The 21,187-nt window shown below is 42.8% G+C and overlaps 1 protein-coding gene across 1 annotated transcript in view; it reads left to right on the plus strand.

Annotated features, from left to right (window-relative positions):
- ARFGEF2 (ARF guanine nucleotide exchange factor 2) overlaps nucleotides 1-13,664 on the plus strand; it is a 99,810-nt gene extending 86,146 nt beyond the window's left edge. The window contains exons 35-39 of the mRNA XM_082858090.1: nucleotides 1,584-1,714; nucleotides 5,519-5,687; nucleotides 7,310-7,448; nucleotides 9,323-9,440; nucleotides 9,996-13,664. Of these exons, the coding sequence (XP_082714216.1) occupies nucleotides 1,584-1,714; nucleotides 5,519-5,687; nucleotides 7,310-7,448; nucleotides 9,323-9,440; nucleotides 9,996-10,172 (734 nt within the window). The 3' untranslated portion in view covers nucleotides 10,173-13,664. The remainder of the gene's footprint in view (nucleotides 1-1,583; nucleotides 1,715-5,518; nucleotides 5,688-7,309; nucleotides 7,449-9,322; nucleotides 9,441-9,995) is intronic.
- Nucleotides 13,665-21,187: the final 7,523 nt, after the last annotated feature.

Here is a 21,187-nt window from a genome sequence, read left to right on the forward strand (position 1 = left end):
AATTAAAAATAATTCTGGGGACTTCCTGGTGGTCCAGTGGTTAAGACTCTAACTGTCCGCTGCAGGGGCCATGGGTTCTCATGGACCATGAGAAGCTGTTTCCTCATCAGCCCCAGATAAAGGGGTTGGCTTGTGTGGGAGGGGCAAGTGGGCATTTCTTTAAATGGAACCACTGAGTGCAGCAAGATGTTTATGCTCTAAGAGATGCCTGGGGCTTGAGACCCCTGCCATTCCTCCAAGGAACAGTGCTTTGTTTCTCCCAGGCTCCCATCTCAGCCTCCCTTCTGGGCATGAGCTCAGTGAATAGAGCAGCAGGCAGAATCTCTTACACCACTTGTATTGTTTCTTTTCTTTTTCTTTTTGGTCCAAGATGGTGTCATTGAATTGGCATATGTTAAATGTAAATCTGTTGCAATTCCACTGTATACTTTTTCAATTAAAAATAATTCTGGGGACTTCCTGGTGGTCCAGTGGTTAAGACTCTAACTGTCCGCTGCAGGAGCCCTGGTAGGGGAACTAAGATCCCACATGCCCTACCGTGTGGCCAAAAAAAAAAAACTAATTCTGCATGGAGAATTTTTATATGCATATATATAATTTCACAGTCGCTTTCAAAAGCTTGAAGATGACCCAACTCCTTGTTTTTATTTAATGTTTATTTAATATTTTCAACATTCTGATTCTTTAACAAGTTGAAAAGGAAGCTCTACTTTTACTGTAGTCAAATCAGCCAACTTTGTAAGTGCCAGACATGGGCTGTCCCTGAGCCCAGGGATTGAGAAGATGAGACATTAGTCAGAGTCTAATCAGTAGGCAGAAACCACACTGATAATTTGAACAGGGAAAATTCTACATAAAGAATTGTTTTAAAAAAATGAAAATAAAAAAATAAATTTTAAAAAATTAAAAAAAAAAAAAAGAATTGTTAACTAGTCAAAGAGGGCTAACCACTGAAAGAAGTAGGAGAAGACTGAGGGATATGGAAGCAGAAAATGTGGGAAGCGGCTACTACTTCCAGGGCAGACAGAAAGTGATCCAGGAACTAAGAGCTTAAATAAGCCACACCCTCCTCCCCCTCCCCCCCACCCCGCCCCTCAAGACTGAGATTCAGCCCTTTGGAGAGTCGGCTCCCGGCTACCACAGGAACCTGTAGCCTCCTGTGGATAGAACACAGTCCAGAGCTGGTCTGTAGGAGTGACCCTTCAGGCAGCAGAAAAACGTGCCAGAAGACATGGGACCTGCATCGCTGACTCCCTCCCCGTCTTCAGGTCTTTGCTCAGGGAGCTCATTTTCAGAGAGAACCTTTTCCTGACCAGCTTGTTTAAACTTGCATCCCCACCTTGACACCATCCCTACCATATCCCCATCCCTGCCTGATGTCCTCGTTGTTTAACTAACGTACTACATCTTAACTTAAGTAGCTTGTTTACTGTCTGTCTCTGCCATGGGAGCAGGGATTTTTGTCCAGCTTATTCACTGTTTATGCCACAGCATCAAGAACCATGCCTGGCACATAGTCAGAGCTCAGTGAATTCAGTACTGGCTGAATCATTATTAGGGTTAATCTTTATCATCTAATATAGATCAGAAACTGTTTGCCAGCCTCCTCATCAAGTGCGTGGTCCAGTTGGAATTGATACAGACCATTGACAACATTGTGTTCTACCCTGCAACGAGCAAAAAGGAAGATGCAGAGCACATGGTTGCTGCCCAGGTGAGAGTGGCCTGAAGAAGGGCATCTGACGGGAGGTTGTTCAGATGCAGTGGTGTGCTGGAGCCTGGTGAGACTGGCTTGCAAGAGCCCAGCATGCTCATTCCTCCCAGGCCCACATTCAGTGACAGGGTACTAGTAACTTAAAATTGGCCACGATGGGAGTATTTACACCACTGAAATCACCGAATGCTAAAAATCAGGCATTTTCTCCCCCCACCCTCACCGAGAGCCAGTTTACCAGCATACTACTACTCAGACTCCACCCCCCACCTTGGTGCTTCGAAAAAAATGTGTTATTAATCACAGGGACTATTCCTTATAATTGATATATAGTTTAACCATGAATCACTGGGAGGGAAAATATGTGGATAAAGGTACCAATTTTTCCTTCAGGAAGTGCACTTTTTTGTTTTCTATGTGCAACCTTTTATATATACGGTTTGCTTGGAAACAGAATTTGGTGTCCAAAAGTTGGACAGTAACCTTACACCATGGGTTGCAAACTTAAGTGCTTCAGGGGCTGGGAGATGCTGTGAGTGCGGGTGGCAGGCTGGGTGGAACAATGGGAACCACCGAGCTTGAGGCCCGCCAGAGCCCAGCCACCTCCAGCTCCAGGGGCAAGTTGCTGTCAGGTGGGTCAAGCTGGGATGGTCTTCCAGTTTTTCAAGAGGAGTCAGAAATCAAGATTTTCTCATATAGGGCATCTCTTGTTTATTAAATACTATAATTATTGATCAACAAAAATACATCTGTTGGCCAGATCCAGCACAAAGGCTGTCCTTATTTGGTTTTTGGTTTTATTTTTTAAGTATACAACTCAGTGGCTTTAGTATATTCACAGAGTTGTGCAAATATCCCCACTGTCTAATTCCAGAATATTTTTTTAACATCTTTATTAGAGTATAATTGCTTTACATTGTTGTGTCAGTTGCTGCGGTATAACAAAATGAATCAGCTGTACGTATACATATATACGTATATCCCCATATCCCCTCCCTCTTGCGTCTCCCTCCCACCCTCCCTATCCCACCCCTCTAGGTGGTCAGAAAGCACTGAGCTGATCTTCCTTTGCTATGCGGCTGATTCCCACTAGCTATCTATTTTACATTTGGTAGTGTATATATGTCCATGCCACTCTCTCACTTCGTCTCAGCTTACCCTTCCCCCTCCCCATGTCCTCAAGTCCATTCTCTATGTCTGCACCAGAATATTTTTACCACTGCAAAAGGGAACGCCCTAACCATCAGTGTCACTCCCCACTCCCTCCTTGCCCCAGCCCTAGCAACCATTAATCTATTTTGTGTCTCTACGGATTTGTCTGATTCCGGATATTTCATATTACTGGAATCATATAATATGTGAGCTTTTGTGCCTGGCCTCTTAGCATAATGTTTTCCAGGTTCATCCGTATTGTGGCATGTATCAGTACTTCATTTTTATATATGGCTGAATAATATTCCATTGTATGGCTGTACCACATTTTGTTTATCCATTCATCAGTTGATGGACATTTAGGTTGTGTCCATTGTCTGGCTATTATGAATAACGCTGCAGTGAACATTTTTATACAAATTTTAATGTGCACATAAGTTTTTAATTCTCTTGAGTATATACCTAGGAGTGGAATTGCTGGGTCATATGGTAACTCAGTGTTTACCTTTTTTGAGGAATTGCCAGACTGTTTTCCAGAGCAGCTAGACTATTTTACGTTCCCATCAGCAATGTATGAAGGTTCCAATTTCTTCACATCCTCACCAGTGGTTGTTATTGTCTTTTTTTTTTTTAATTATTATAACCATCCCAGTGTGTGTCAAGTAATATCTCTTTGTGGTTTTGATTTCCATTTCCCTAATGACTAATGATGTAGAGCATCTTTTGTGCTTGTTGGCCATTTGTATATCTTTGGAGAAATGTCTATTCAAATCCTTTGCCCAGTTTTAAGTTGGGTTCTTTCTATCTTTCTATCATTGAATTGTAAGAGTTGTTTTTTTTTTGTGGTACGCGGGCCTCTCACTCCCGTGGCCTCTCCCGTTGCGGAGCAGAGGCTCCGGACGCGCAGGCTCAGCGGCCATGGTTCATGGGCCCAGCCGCTCCGCGGCGTGTGGGATCCTCCCGGACCGGGGCACGAACCCGTGTCCCCTGCATCGGCAGGCGGACTCTCAACCACTGCGCCACCAGGGAAGCCCAAGAGTTTTTATATATTCTAGTTATTAGTCTCTTATCAGATAGATGTATGATTTGACCTATTTTCTCCCATTTTGTACATTGTCTTTTCAATTTCTTGATGGTGTCCTTTGAAGCACAAAAGTTTTTAATTTTGATAAAGTCCAAGTTACTATTTTTTCTTTAGTTACTTGTACTTTTAAAGTTATTTCTAAGAAAGCATTGCCTAATTCAAGGTCACAAAGATTTAGGCCTACATTTTCTTTTAAGAGTTTCATAATTTTAGCCCTTATTATTTAGGTCTTTGATCCATTTTTGAGTTTGTTTATGTATATGATGGGAGATAGTGGGTCTCCCTTCATTCTTTTGCATGTAGATGTTTAATTATCCCAGCACCATTTGATGTAAAGACTGTTTTTTCCCCACTGAATTGTTCTGATAGCCATGTTGGAAATCTCTTGACCATAAATATGAGGATTTATTTCTGGATTCTCAGTACTGTTCCACTGATCTATATGTCTCTCTTTATGCCAGTACCACACTGTCTTGATTACTGTAGTTTTGTAGTAAGTTTTGAAATAGGGAAGTATGAGTCTTCCAACTTTGTGCTTCTTTTTTCAAGACTATTTTGGCTATTCCATGTCATTTACATCTCCATATGAATTTTAGGATCAGCTTGTCAATTCCTGCAAAGATGTCAGTTGGAATTTTGATAAGGATTACATTGAATTTATAGATCAATTTGGGGAGTATTGCAAACTCTGCCCTTTTGTAACCTCTGGCTTCTAGGGAGGGTTGTGGTCTATTCCTAGAGGGCTCAACAAATATAAAATCCTTAATTATGGGGGCTTCCGTGGTGGCGCAGTGGTTGAGAGTCCGCTTGCCGATACGGGGGACGCAGGTTCGTGCCCCGGTCCGGGAGGATCCCACATGCCGTGGAGCGGCTGGGCCCGTGAGCCGTGGCCACTGAGCCTGCGCGTCCAGAGCTTGTGCTCTGCAATGGGAGAGGCCACAACAGTGAGAGGCCCGCGTACCGCAAAAAAAAAAAAAAAAAAAAATCCTTAATTATATCTAATAATCCCTAATTATTTTAGGCAACATGTTCAATAAAAATTTCTAGCATTCCATACCTATTTCTGTGGTTTTTCCCTTCACATTTGAAAACACAGTTGTCAATCTTATTAAAGTTCATTAATCACCTGATGAAGCTAAAGATGCCACTTGGGCTTTGCTTAACAATTTCTTTCTTTCAGTGAGTATGTTTTGAGACTCACACCTTCTATCACGTGCACTACAGTTTGATTTTCTCATTTTCCAATTTCTTTATAAAATAAAAAGAGGACAGTGCAATCCTGTAGTGAAATAATTGGAGAAGTACAAACTCCTGTTCATGCAATGAAGGCAGTACTGACAAAACTGAAACTCTGGCCAGCAAAGCCTGCCGTCATGCAAGAGCTCAGCATATTCTTTCACCAGCCAGTGAGCAGAGTCTAAATGGAAAACATTTCCGGGTATTGAGGAATGAAGTGTACCTTATAGAGAGGAGGACTTCTGGAGAGTTATGATGATCTCTGTCTGATACCACAATGTCCAAAACCATTCCATCTTCTTTACTTAGCTCTCTTATCCTCCCCTCTCTAGCAAGACACGCTGGATGCAGATATCCATATAGAGACAGAGGACCAGGGCATGTATAAGTGCATGTCTTCCCAGCACCTCTTCAAGCTCTTAGACTGCTTGCAGGAGTCCCATTCATTCTCAAAGGCCTTCAACTCCAATTACGAGCAACGGACTGTCCTATGGCGAGCAGGTAAGGGAGGAAGCACAGCAGATGAGACAGGTGGTCACACTGGTCACTGTCCTAAAACATTAAAGCCTTTGGAAAATTCCTGGCATGGTACACACAGCTGGAATAACTTACCAGATATTTCATGCTTGAGGGAGAGAGAAGGGAAATTTCATCCTAGTACCAGGAATATTGTCTGGCACACGGGAGACTCTCAGTAAGTATTTGATGGAAAAATGAATTGGGAGAGTTTAATTGATCTAGCAAGGGCAAGAAATTTTACATTAGGTTAAGATTGTACAGTTAGGGACTTCCCTGGTGGTCCAGTGGCTAAGCCTCCGCACTCCCAATGCAGGGGGCCCGGGTTCAATCCCTGGTTGGGGAACTAGATCCCACATGCATGCCGCAACTAAGAGTCTGCATGCCACAACTAAGAAGCCCGCATGCCACAACTAAAAGATTCCACATGCCTCAACTAAGACCCGGCGCGGCCTAAATAAATGTATGTAAAATTAAGTATGATGATGTAAAAAGTGTGGTCATCTAGGAGCAACAAAAGCATTCATACATTTTTTTGAGGCTTTTAGGGGTTTTCTCTTCCACCTGTACAAATAAATATATAAGTCCTGGAAGTGAGTGATATGTGTGTGTGTGTAGACACACATGTATGTGCAGGGGTGATGGTAGGAGTCTCATTTTGTGAACTGTGTACAAAAGTGATACTTTATATAATTCTTGTATTGTTACCAATTACTTGAATTTTCCACCCAAATGCCTGTTTTAATCCATAATTTTAAAATGTCATTTTTCTCTATATCTTTAAACTATCTAGGTATTTTATGTCTTTGCCTATAATAAGATTTTGCTTAGGGACTTCCCTGGTGGTCCAGTGGTTAGGACTCTGCACTTCTGCTGCAGGGGGCACAGGCTCGATCCCTGGTCAGGGAACTAAGATCCCACATGCTGCGTGGCACGGCCAAAAAAAAAAAAAAAAAGATTTTGCTTATAAGAGTGGTTTACACATCTCTGTGGCAGATTGGTATTGCTTTGTTTAAGAAAACTGTTCTTCAGGGATGAGATACAGAGGAAAGGATACTTACGGAAGATTGTTCTGGCTGATGTGTGTGGGATGGATTGGCAGAGGGAGAAGAGATGACAGAGATGCACTGAGGAGCTATTTCAGGAGCTGCTGTGCAGTTTTCATCTAGGGCAGTGGTCCTTATTTTCAAATGATAACATGCTCTAATGGAGGGTCTAATTTGGAAGGCTAGAAAAATAAAATAATTATCATGTTGGTTCTCAAAACAAAAACAAAACGTGTTCTTATATGTGGTTTGTGAAAAAAATCTAGCAAGTCAGAGACATTCTAGAATTCTTAAAAGCTGTTACACTTGAGAAGATGAAATGAATGGCTTCACCAGCCAGTGAGCAGAGTCTAAATGGAGAACAACTCAGGGTGTTGAGCAAAGTGTATCTTGTGGGGAGGATGAGATGTCAGGGCTGCCTCGTCTGGTATCACAATTGAGCCGTATTAAAAATGTGAGATCTTTCGGTATTTCCTAAAGTAACTCAATTAGTTTCCCACGTGATTTCTCAGCATTACCCTGGAAGTGTGCACTATTTATACGACTATATCTGATCTCCAGGTTTTAAGGGCAAGTCTAAACCCAACCTTCTAAAACAAGAAACCAGCAGCCTGGCCTGTTGTTTGAGGATCCTGTTTCGAATGTATGTCGATGAGAACCGCAGGGATTCCTGGGAAGAAATACAGCAGCGACTTTTAACGTAAGAAGAATGATTTCTGATTAAATTTCTTACCTGTAATACACAGATGCTTCATAACAATACTGTGATTTGAAAAGAGTAGGAGAAAAATACCTATATGCTGACACCCTCACCAACTGTTTTCCTTTTTGTTTTTTCATCCTATCTGGTTCTTCTATTTCACTTTTCTTAATGCCCTGAAGAGGGCAGGGCCTCATTTCTTCCATTCAACATTGTTTAAAGCACAGAAACATAGGCAGGGAAAAGTGCTCTGAGCTCAGAGTCATCCAGCCTGGATTGAAGTCCTGACTGGGTCCTCTTTAGAGCACTGTCAGCTCTAACATCCCACCATTCCTTCTTCCCCAGAGGAACATATTAGAATCACGTGGGTACCAGGATGTACTTACTTTGTGTGGAAATGCAGCAGTGGGCCGGCAGTGGATGGCATTGAGAGAGCCCCCTGCAAAGAACTAGATCTTTGCCACCCAGTTTCTTGGGCAACTGTGAGCAAGATGCTGTGTCTAAGCCCCCTTTCGCTCCTTTAAGATTTGAAAACATTAACATGCAGTGCTGGCAAACACGAGATAAAGACACTCACTCTCCAATTTCTGGAAATCAGGGGGCATTATATATATATCAAGAGCCTTAAAGGGTTCAGTCTCTTTCTTTGACTCAGTAATCCACTGTTAGGGAATCAGGATTCCCACACAGAACATTCATTGCAGACTTACTTATAAAGAGAAAACACTTAAAGCAGCTCAGCTGTGGAATGGATAACTACATTGTGGTATATCCTATGATAGAATATTATACAGCCTTTAAAAATGAAGTTTTGGGGAGTTGCCTGGTGGCCTAGTGGTTAGGATTCCGGGCTTTCACTGCCGTGGCCCAGGTTCAATCCCTGGTCAGGGAACTGAGATCCCACAAGCTGCACAGCGTGGCCCCCAAAAAATAAAACTTTTTTTAAAAAGAAGTTTTTTAAAAATAATTTTCCTTGATGTGGGAACATTCTCATAATACAAGTTTCACCACAAAAAAAGCAGGATGTAAAACCATATATACTTGTGGTTTTTCAGTAATGTTTTTTAAAAATCACAGACAAAAAAACTGGAATATTTCCTATTCCAGAATATTGTTATGTGTCTCTTAGGATGACGGAATTATGGGAATTTTTTTCTCTTCTATAATTTTTTGCACTTTTCAGTCATCTTGCAGTGAGAATGTATGACAAGTCATAAACTGAAAAATGAATTAATTAAAGAGGACATCAGCAGCTCATTTCAATTTACATCAAGCCCAAAAGAGAACTACCTACATAGTCTCATAAAGTTTCTCTAAAGGAGATACATAAATGTTTTTAGCACAACATGTTTTAAAAATAGCCGTTGTGTGCGATGTGGGAAAAGAAAGACAGTTCATGGTTAACTGTGGGTAACAGGCTCTTGTGCTGATTGTGCTGCAAACCCTGATTGAGCCACGTGCCAGGCCTGCACTGGACTAACGTTTAATGTACTTGCTTCATTTCATCTTCACAGCAACCCCTTGAGTTTGGTACAGTTATTTATTCCCATTTTACAGCTGAGCAAACTGAGGCTCAGGATTTGTTCAAGATGGCACAACCAGAGCAGGTGTTCGCTAAATACTCATTGCAAGAATAAAGAGCGCTTGGGACTTCCCTGACGGTCCAGTGGTTAAGACTCCATGCTTCCAGCATGGGCCATGGGATCAGTCCCTGGTTGGGGAACTAAGATCCCACATGCTGCACAGCGCAGCCAAAAGATTTTTTAAAAATAAATGAATAATAAAAGAATAAAGAGCTCTTCACTCCAGTGAAATGTGAGATGTTCCTCTTTTATTTGACATCGCCCCCCGCAACCCCCCTCTGATTCTTCTAGTGTGTGCAGCGAGGCGCTGGCCTATTTCATCACGGTGAACTCTGAAAGCCATCGGGAGGCGTGGACAAGTCTCCTGTTGTTACTTCTAACAAAAACCCTCAAAATAAACGATGAAAAGGTACAAACAAGTAATGTCTCCACAGGGATTTGGGTTGGCTTTTCATTGAGACTTTGAAGTAACTACTTTCCTCATTCTTCCAAGGATGGTTACGTAACTAGCACCATTCTAGATGCATCAGAGAGAAGTTAATTAATTACAAACAATGGGTGCCTGGGGTTATTGGGGCTTTTTCTCTCAAAGAGCCTCAGTGGAGAAAGGCTGAAGTTGAAGCCAGGCAGGTTGCTGTTAAACAGCTACCGTGATTTTCAGTGTGGCTTTGTTGGAAGGGAGGGTTGAGATTGTGAAACACTGGTTTAGAACTGGAGACTTGATTTACTAAAATGAAAGTTGACTTTGGTAGCAAGGTTGTCCCCAAATAGTTTGTGTTAGGAGTTAAATATAATTAAAAGAAGTTGTAATTTACAAACTTTTTGCACTTACTTTCTAATAACCAGAAAAAACACCAATATTATTTGCAAGAAGTTCCAGGGTGAGATGAATACTTTTGAAACACTAGTGCCAAAAAATAGTTCCATGTCTAATTTTCTCTCTCTCTGTTTCTCCCACCTCAAGTTTAAAGCACATGCTTCAATGTACTACCCCTACTTGTGTGAAATTATGCAGTTTGACCTGATTCCTGAGCTCCGAGCAGTTCTGCGGAAGTTCTTCCTAAGGATAGGTGTTGTGTATAAGATATGGATTCCAGAAGAGCCATCCCAGGTACCAGGGACCCCATCACCAGTATGGTAGCCCTGGCCCCTCCGGGCCACTGCTGCAGCTCCGCAGCACTATCACCTCGCCGCCTCTGCCTGGCACATCTCGGGAAGGGTCAGACCGTAGAAAGTCGGCATCCTGGAGCTCAGCGTGGCCTGGATAAAGATGGTTCCATCAGAGTCCCCGACTGAGGCGTTGTGGTGTTTCCCTAAACAGTTGCGCACCCAGTTAACACAGTAGGTGGGGAGTCTGTCTCATCTCTGTCATTCCACTTTACCAGTTGAACTGCCTGTCACATCTGTTATTGCACTTGCCGTCATTCTCAAGCAAAGTCCCACGATTGGCTGTAGATGTTCTGTCAGAGGAAGTCGCTCTCCTTGAAGATACTGAGCATAGCTGTATAGGTTCGTGATTATTAGAGAGTATGTTAATAAAATTTCTTGTAACGGCTAAGTGCCACCTAAAATATGCTGGGATCTTTTGTTGTTTGAGTGTGCTAGAGAAGTTTGAGTGTTTTTGTCAGTTGTGAGTCAACTGTAGTTATATTAGTTTGGGGAAAGGTAGGGGGAAAAGGGTTGGGTTTTTTGGTTTTTTCTGTTTCGTTTGTTAACGTCTGGGTGATTTTTAAAGCATTTGACAAAAAAGATATTACTGAGGATTTGATTGAAGGCAGAGTTTAGTAATTAAGTTAGAATTAAGAGCTTGCAAGTTTTAAAAAACAAATGTAGTGCCTCCTGGCTCTCCCTGTTTTAGTAACTGGGGGAGAAAAAGTCTATAGGAAAAAGTCAACAATTGAATGAAGATGATTAGTCTTCAATGAAGTAAGTATTTGTGGAGGGGTATTAAAATTTCCAAAATACATTGTCCATCTAATACATGAAGCAGTAACAAAGTGAAGTAGTAATTTAAGAGAATTAATTTATATCTGAGTAACCCTTTCCTGAGTAACCCTCGGGATAGTGAGTGTACCAGTGGCTAGTGTCCCTGCTTGGGCACAGTCCCCACGCAAGGTCCCTCCAGAGAGAGGGGCTGGGGGCGCTGCGTGAGAAGGGTGGCTCCTGTGAGCCTCCCCCAGCCACGTGTCATGGGTTGAACCCGAGCAGACCTGTGCTGTTGTGAGCCAGCACAGCTGACCATGACCTTGGCAGGAGATGGCCTGTGTTCAGTGCTTCCATTAATTTGAACCAAGGAGCTGAATTCTTTGGAAGGGTTAGATTCTGGGGTCCCTATCACGTTAATGACGGTGCAATACTCTCAGCTGCAGGAGAACTGAATTCTGGTGCAGCTTGTGTAAAAGCTGGCGGTCTAGGAATACAGCCCGAAGCCTGCAAGCAGTAGACTTGGGAGCTGAATTTTATTCTGAGTCAGTGAGAAAGAACACAGGCTTCATCTCTGCCCTCTCATCCCCTGCTCACCGAGAGCAGCACTCAGCGTTAGAAGCATTGCAGAGTTATTAACGCGTGGAGACTGCTCCCTACGCCCTGTAGTCCTGTAAATTGGGTTGTATTGATGTCAACTCTGGTGCCTTAGAAGTTAGTAAGTTGGGAACCTATCTAAACAATCGGATAGGTTTTCTTTAGAGAGAAGGATTTCTGGTGCTTTTGTTTACTAAGAGACCGATTTCTTACATTTTTTGTGTTCTAACGGCCTTGAGCAGTGTTTGGTTTTGGCCAGCTGTAGTACTCTGTCTACTTTCTTCTTTCCTCAAAAGTGTTTTAATTTCTCTACCAAAGAAAAAAAAGAGCAGGTTTAGGTTTTTACATTATTTACATACATGAGAGAAGAGGGGCTACGGAATTTAGCAGGAAAGGACCTGCTAAATATTTTACTGTGAATGGAAAAGGTTAGCATGTTTGACATCCTGGTCCTGGAATCCGTTACATCTTTACCCTGAAGCATGGACCCCACACGCTGAGACGTCCTCGCTGGTACTGTGGTGGTCACAGCCTTCGCAAGTCAGCCGTCTCCATTGACATTTGCACTAAAGGTATAAATGTGGAGCATGCGGGTTTGTTCATACTTACATTTTCTGTCCAGCTGCGTCCCTAGGTGGAGATTTTTCCTTTCCTTTTGAGGTTCTCATGTGATGTTTTCTTCACTGAATGTGACTGCAAGACTTCGCCCGTGTGTTCCTGCCTTCTCTTTCATTTTTGCCCCCTCTCGCAGAGTAGGAAATGTGTAAGCACGTTTTGTCACTTCCCGAAACATTCAGGTTTGAATTTCTTTTCAGCTGTCTTTTTTAAAAGATTCTATATTCTGAATAAGGCATTTGAATTGTACCAGCATAGACCTTTTAGAGACTGGATGTAAAACCATTTAGGGTGATTTTTCTTGTCAGTACAGAGGAAATCCCTTACTTCAGTAGTAAGTCATTCAACCTAAGTTCTCTTTTGTGATGAATCTATTCTAGCTCACGGTGAATGTGGCTTGTGCCACTCACACACCAGTGAAAGGGGTGTGGTGACCCTGCAGCACTGGGCCAGGGGCCATTCATTCACAGGGTTATGGAGAAGAGCGATGCATTTCCAAGGCCTTCTTTCTTTCTCAGCATGCTTTAAGTGTTGATTTTTTGTGCTGAGTCTCTGGAGAAGTTTTTGTTTGTGACAGTACTGCTGCTTTGAGCAGTTTTGTTTTTCTTTGTTGTCCTTTAGGGAGATCACCAGCTTTGGCATCTTAACAACAAACGGTGGATGGGAAATTTTATTTCTAATATGCATCTTTACACCTCAAATACACCTTTTCCCTGTTACTCCTCACATACAAGCAAAGAACACACATAGTGGAAATTGTATAATAATATCTGGAAACAACATTTTCCTCTGAGAGGTGACTTTTGTACAAAATGCAAAAAAAAAAAAAAAAACCCTAAACTTTCTTGTCATTCTTTTGTGATTATGGCTATACATTTAGTAGTCTTTATAGTTATTAAAAGAACCTGCTGATAAATGCAAGTATGGCCATCTCATTCAGACGTTTGTTGTTATGATGCAAATGGATATTGGTTTAAATAGAAGCTGGATCCTTAATACTGCATTTTCTGAATTCTGTTTTAGTATTTGTGTTAAAGTAGATATAGCTTGAACTCATATGAAATCTTGGAGTTTTGCTATTGGCAGCTTTGTAGTTTGGGAAACAAAGAAACCAAAGCTGAATATTTAAAAGAATGACTATATATGGAAATCCTTGCTCTCAAAAAAAGACACTCATCAAAAGTGTAGTTTTTCTCAGTGTTCTAATTTTTAAAAAATTTTATCTGCATATTTGCATCAAATATTTCTTTATGTGCAAATGTATGTTTTACCTCCTTAAAAATGCCTAAAAGTTAGTTAATAGCTTCTTTTGTTTAATCTATACACAATGATTAAGTGCATTTAATATTGGTAATTTAATGAAAAGCATTCCTTGCCCAATGGATGTATACATTTTTGAAAGAATAAGCAGAATTATATAATACGAAATGCTATGTAAAGTTTTCTATGTAAAAATATTATGTATAATACTGTTAAAATAAATATCCCATGCTTTAATCAGGTGGTAAATCAATAAAGTTTTAAAAAGTAAAGCTGCTTTTAGTGTAGTAATTAATGTATATCAAGCCATTATTTATATCAAACTTAATAATGTATATCAAGTTTTGGGTTAGTTTGTTCTTGTGGCAGGTATTGGTGGTCAAATTTGGTCTTTATGTTTAACTATTATAATTATTAATGGGAGAATATTAATTGTGGGTTTTAATTTTTTTAAGTAAAATTCCCTTCATTCACTGTCCTCCCCCCTGTGAAAGGGAAGAATATCCAGTTATGAGGTCATGAGAAGATTCTTATTTATCTCATTAATTAGTTTGACCAGTGGGTTAGTTCCCAAGAAAGACAGACATCTCCTCCTGCTGGCACTGAAGGCGAGATCGCAGAGGAAGACTCACAGGTAAGCCAAGTGGGCACTGAGCCGGACACGATTCTGAGGTTCACACAGGGAGCTGGCCTAGGAAGACAGTGAGCTCTAACCTTGCCTTTCCTGCCTCCAAGCGCAGAATCCACTCCTTCTGAAATATGTAAAGTTGTAAATCATGATTATATTTAAAATAATCCACTGCTGGGAATTCCCTGGCGATCCAGTGTTTAGGACTCCACACTTCCACTGGAGGGGGCATGCATTCGATCCCTAGTAGGGGAACTACTAGGGATCCCACGTGCCACGCGGCACGGCCAGAAAAAAAAAAAAAAAAAATCCACTGGTGAAATTGACTAATACATGGTTGTCTTTATTAATTCACTGGTATAAAACATCTCTCTCTGGTGCCACATTTCAGGTGCTTCCAGGGAAGAACAAAGGGACAGTGCTTTCTTTTGGAAAAGTTTTCTGAAGTGTCTTTATCTCTTCAGAGCAGATAGTGCCTGAGTTTTATCTAGAGCAGTGGTTTTCAACCTGCTGCCAACCAGTGGTTTTCAGTTCTGCCCCCAGGGAACACGGGGGACACTTGGCAAGGTCTGAAGACATGTTTGGTTGTCACAACGGGGTGGGAGTGGCTGTGCTACTGGCATCTAGTGAGTAGAGGCTAACAAACAGCCCGACCCCCCGCCCCACAAGGAATAACCCAGCCCCAATGTCAGTAGTGCCAAGGTTGAAACACCCTGAACTAAAGTGACTTCTTTCTTCTGAGTAACAGGGCTCCTTCAGCATGTGTTACAGGACCTAAAAGTCCCTTTGTGGCAAATACTTTCAGCTTTCTTTGGCCTTCCTGTTAAAAAAAAAGTCTCTTCTGCTCGCCCCTACGGAGGGCATGCTGAGGTCACTGGTTAGGGAAGGGCCAGCTCCACCTTACTTCAAGTGCTACTTATTTAAGCTTTTTTTAAAATTAATTTTTATTGGAGTATAGTTGCTTTACAATGTTCTGTTAGTTTCTACCGTACAGCAAAGTGAATCGGTCATACGTACACATATATCCACTCTTTTTTAGATTTCCTTCCCATTTAGGTTACCACAGAGCATTGAGTAGAGTTCCCTGTGCTATACAGTAGGTTCTCATTAGTTATCTGTTTTATGCATAGTAGTGTATGTGTGTCAGTCCCAATCTCCCAATTCATCCCACCCCCCCCCCCAAGCATTTTGAAAGGTAATTTTAGCATCATTCTGCATTTGTACCCTGCCAACAGACTGGAACACATTTTAGGCAAAAGTACGTTTCCTTTTTCAGAGGACCAGAGTGGTTCCGCGGAATTTTTGCAAACCTGTGTAACATGCCTGTTGTCCAGTTTAAGAAATCTAAGTTGTCCTTGGGTTAGTGATTTGTATCACATCTTAGGAGCGTCCAGCTCAGTAAATGCAGCTGCGTGCCCACAGCGAGAGGAGGAGGGACAGGGACGGGGACTCCCCAAGGCTTCCGGCAAAACCGATTTCAGTATTTTTTAAAATGCCTATTTCTAGACACAAGCCAACCTTATCTGGTACTCAACTGACGATTGAGCCTCGGAGGATAATTTTATATAATAGTCAATTTTCATCTTTGCCAGAGACTCCCAGTCTTTACATGAAGCTTGTATAGCCTTGTCTCCTTTAACCTAGTTCAGATTTGCCTTAAGAATTTATCTTGATTTATGTCCAAGAAATACCCATATGTTCTAATAAACTCCTTAGCTTGAGTGAATTTGAGCTTAAATAATGGCATATTGATTTCCTTCTCCAGAGTGCATGGGTTTCTGAGAAGAGCCAAGCACCATGCTGTAGGAGAGGCCAGTGGTCAGATCATGGAAGCTGGAAGGAAGAATTCTTTTGTTCTGTTTTTTTTTCATATCTTTTTTTTTTTTTTTGGAGTATAGTTGCTTCACAATATTGTGTTTATACTGTACAGCAAAGTGAATCAGCTATACCTACAATCCCATTACTGGGCATATACCCAGAGAAAACCATAATTCAAAAAGACACATGCACCCCAGTGTTCATTGCAGCAGCTATTTACAGTAGCCAGGATGTGGAAGCAACCTAAATGTCCATCAATAGAGGAATGGATAAAGAAGATGTGGTACATATATACAATAGAATATTACTCAGCCATAAAAAGGAACGAAATTGGGTCATTTGTAGAGACATGGATGGACCTAGAGACTGTCATATACAGAATGAAGTAAGTCAGAAAGAGAAAAACAAATATCGTATATTAATGCATATATGTGGAATCTGAAAAAATTGGCATAGACAATCTTATTTACAAAGCAGAAATAGAGACACAGATGTAGAGAACAAACATATGGATACCGAGGGGGAAAGTGGGATGGTGGGATGAACTGGGAGATTGGAATTTACATATATACACTATTGATACTATATATAAAATAGATAACTAATGAGAACCTATTGTATAGCACAGGAACTCTACTCAGTGCTCTGTGGTGACCTAAGTGAGAAGGAAATCCAAAAAAGAAGAACTCTTTGTGTAGAAGGATTTGTGCTAACTTTCTGCCCTTTCGGGGTATTAGCACTGAGCAGGCTATCAATGTCATTCATTCATTAACATTAATGATGTTAATTAATATCATTTTTTAATTTATTTACTTATTTTTGGCTGCGTTGGGTCGTTGGGTCTCTGTTGCTGCGCGCGGGCTTTCTCTAGTTGCGGCGAGCGGGGGCTACTCTTCGTTGCGGTGCGCAGGCTTCTCATTGCAGTGGTTTCTCTTGTTGCGGAGCATGGGCTCTAGGTACACAGGCTTCAGTAGCTGTGGCACGCAGGTTCAGTAGTTGTGGCTCACGGGCTCTAGAGCGCAGGCTCAGTAGCTGTGGCGCACGGGCTTAGTTGCTCCGTGGCATGTGGGATCTTCCTGGACCAGGGCTCGAACCCGTGTCCCCTGCACTGGGGGGTGGATTCTTAACCACTGCGCCACCAGGGAAATCCCAACATCATTAACATTTATTGATGTTTACAGCACTCCAGACACCTTACTAAGTGCTTTGCCTACAGGAAGTCCTTTAAACCTCACCACAACCATATGATGAAGGTCACGGCATTAGATGAAGACACTGAGGCCCAAGAGGCCCACCGAGGCGGGGAATCACACCGTTGGGAAGTGGCAGAGCTGGGATTCTGACCCAGACTCTGTCTTCAGAGTACACACACCAACCACACTGCATCTCACTGCGCCGGTTGATGTGGTGGATGAGATGGGAAACCCAGCAGGGCGTCCAGCAGAACACAGTCCTGGTCTCTGAGGAGCTGATGTTCCAAGGCCTCTATTTGTAAGTTTAACTGCTTGGATATTACAAACACCTGAGTTAGAAACAATCATTATCAGACTTCTTACACTACCTTGGTAGGGCTATACCCTCAGAGCCTTTCCAGACTAGCACAGACATTCAGAAGTCGAGGAAAGGAACGGTGACTGGCAGAGAAGATGTAAGAGGAAGCGAGCAGATGCCGAGGTTGGGCCAGTAAGCGCTTGTGGTTTGTGCCTTCATTTTTCCACTTTAATACACACCTTAAACGTCACCAATTTGTAAATGCTGAAGAGGGTGTGGAGAAAAGGGAACCCTCTTATGTTGTTGGTAGGAATGTAAATTGGGGCAGCCACTATGGAGAACAGTATGGGGGTTCCTTAAAAAACTTAAGACAGAGTTACCATGTGATCCAGCAATCCCACTCCTGAGCATATATCCAGAAAAGACAAAACCTCTAATTCAAAAAGATACATGCACCCCCAATGTTCACAGCAGCCCTATTTACAATAGCCAAGACACGGAAGCAACCTAAGTGTCTATCAACAGATGAATGGATAAAGAAGACGGGTGTGTGTGTGTGTGTGTGTGTGTGTGTGTGTGTGTGTGTGTATAGGAATATTAGCCATAAAAAGGAATGAAATAATGCCATTTGCAGCAACATGGATGAACCTAGAGATTATCATACCAAGTGAAGTAAGTCACAGAGAAAAAGGCAAATATCATATGATATCGCTTATATGTGGAATCTAAAAAAAATTATACAAATGAACTTATTTACAATAGAGAAATAGACTCACAGACATAGAAAACAAACTTACAGTTATCAAAGGGGAAAGGTGGGGAGGGAGGGATAAGTTAGGAGTTTGGGATTAACAGATATACACTACTATATGTAAAACAGATAAACAATAAGGACCTACTGTATAACACAGGGGACTACATTCAAGATCTTGTAATAACCGATAATGGAAAAGAACGTGAAAAAGATATTTATATAGATATAGATATTTATAGATATAGATATCTGAATCACTTTGCTGTACACCTGAAACTAACAACATTGTAAATCAACTATACTCCAATTTTTTTAAAAAAGGCACGAATTCGTGACTTCTTTAGAGTCCCACACTTGCTCCTGCCTCAGGGCCTTTGCCCCTGCTGTTCCTCTGCCTGGAAGGCGCTTTCTCTAGATTGCTTCATGGCTAGTTCCTCCTCCTGGGTTCAACCGAAACACTAACTCCTTGTGCCTTCTTGGTGTCTTCCTCAGAGGTCACCACCATCTGTAATGATCTGTTTGATATGTCTCCCCCCACTGAAATGGGGGAATGGAGTGGGGACAGGAACCAGGGTTGTTTTGTTTATGACGGTCTCACCAACCAGAACACAGTACCAGGTATAAAATTCAGTGAATTTTTGGTGAAAGAATGTAGGGATTTTCAAAATGTTTTTTTAGTTCTTTTATTTATTTTTAATTTAATTAATTTATTTTTGGCTGTGTTGGGTCTTCGTTGCTGCGCGCGGGCTTTCTCTAGTTGCGGTGAGTGGGGGCTACTCTTCGTTGTGGTGCGTGGGCTTCTCATTGCAGTGGCTTGTTGCGGGGCATGGGCTCTAGGTGCACGGGCTTCAGTAGTTGTGGCACACGGGCTCAGTAGTTGTGGCTCACGGGCTCTAGAGTGCAGGCTCAGTAGATGTGGCGCATGGGCTTAGTGGCTCCGCGGCATGTGGGATCTTCCCAGACCAGGGCTTGAACCCGTGTCCCCTGCATTGGTAGGCAGATTAACCACTGCACCACCAGGGAAGCCCCGGGATTTTTTTTTTTTAAGTGGAAATTCTAGGGTGATCATGGGACAGTTCACAAACCCAGGGGAATTTGGTAATTTCCTGGGCTTTCTTGAGTTGCTGGCAATTCCACTCTCCATTTGCCTTGCTCAGCTTGAAGAGGAAGCTGCCACCCAAAGACCCCACTTGCCCTCTATACCTGCCATGGTGGAGATTAGCACTAGGTACCTGCTTCCCCTGAGAGCATTCAGGAAGATGCTCAGTCCTCAATTCCAAAGGTGCCCAAAGGGCTCCGGTTTGAAACTCCACACTCCCTGGATTCTTGCCGGCCTTACTTCCCCCTTCCTCTCCACCAAAGGAGGTGAGAAAGAGAACTTCATTTCTTCTGTTAGTCTTCCCTGTTGATCATTTGATATGCTCTTTGCCATTTCAGCCATTGTTCAGCCTTTATTTTTCCATTTCTGTGATAGCACCAGAGCAGTGATCAAATAGTGATCATTTACTGGATTTTTAATGTGCGAGGCATTTGTTCTGCATATATTATCCCCTTTAATCCTCACAACCACTCCATAAGGACATAAGATAGCTACCATCATCACACCCCCTTTTTTTTTTTTTTTTTTTTTGGCTGTGCAGCTTGTGGGATCTTAGTTCCCCAACCAGGGATCAAACCACTGGGCCGCCAGGGAATTCCCATCACACCCCATTTTTTAACATGGGGCTCAGAGAGTTCAAGGAACTTGCCTAAGGCCACACAGCTAGATTTGACGCCCTACAGTCTGGCTCTAGAGCCTGCCTCTTAACCACTGCTGCACACCACTTATCAGTGCTTGTGAGAGCTGTCACCTCCTGTCTGCATGCCTCTCCTCCACTACACCTTTTTTTTTTTTTTTTTTTTTTTTCCACTACACCTTTTTTTGGGGAGGTGGCGGGGGGCCATGTGGCTTGCGGGATCGTAGTTCCCTGACCAGAGATCAAACCCCGGGCCCTTGGCAGTGAAAGCTCAGAGTCCTATCTACTGGACTCCCAGGGAATTCCCTCCACTGCATCATTGATGCTCCCTTCAGTCCCTCCCTAAGGAGGGATCTCACACAAGGGAAGGGCTATTTAATGTGCTGGAGAGCAGAGGGATGGAAGTATTGATAGATCATTGTGGCACTGGCTCCAGAGGGCAGAGAGCACAGCCCACTACTGACATCTGCTGGCTGTGGGGCAGAAATACAACCGTGGGCTCATGCAGTTAAGTCTACATATTTCAAAGTTATATGTCAAGCTATAAGCTTTCGAATAAAACAGACCCTAAGCTCCTTCCTTGATAAATACCTTTGTAATACCTGCAAGTCCAGGTTCAAAAGTTGAATTCTCAGGCTCCCCAGAGTTCCCCATGCCAGAACAGAGCAGTGGGGGGAGAATTGGCCTTTGTCCTGCACCCTTTCTCCTCCCCCCTCAAGCCTCAACTTGCACCACAGGGCTTTGAATGTGTGTGTGGATATCCAGCTCTGTCCAAACCCGCTGCAGGGGCTTCCCTGGTGGCACAGTGGTTAAGAATCCTCCTGCCAGTGCAGGGGACACAGGTTCGAGCCCTGGTCTGGGAAGATCCTACATGCCGCAGAGCAGCTAGGCCCGTGCGCCTAGAGCCTGTGCTCCGCAAGGAGGAGTAGCCCCCGCTCGCCGCAACTAGAGAAAGCCCGAGTGCAGTAACGAAGACCCAACGCAGCCAAAAATAAATAAATAAATTTATTTTTTTAAAGAAACAGCTGGGAACACGTTGCCCCCCAGTCACACTTCCAGCTTAGAGGCGCTCACGCCAGCTGTGTATTTGCTCTCAGAAGTAACCCAGGCAAGAGATTTCCAGAGACCCTGGAAGAGAGCTCAGGGCCTGAGGGTGGGGACTTCCCGAGTCCTGCACGACTGGAATGTGGTCTGAAAGGGGGTGGCACAGGTTCGGGTGAGCACGGAAGGGAACCCACTTGGCCTGTGGACCCCTGGCCTGTGGGCAGGGAGTGGCTGGAGGAGGGCCAGCGTGGAGTCCTCTAAGGCACAGTGGCCAAGGTCCAAAGGCTTGC

The sequence above is a fragment of the Leucopleurus acutus genome, assembly GCF_964270905.1.
Source record: "Leucopleurus acutus genome assembly, chromosome: 16".
Taxonomy (NCBI): Eukaryota; Metazoa; Chordata; class Mammalia; order Artiodactyla; family Delphinidae; genus Leucopleurus; species Leucopleurus acutus.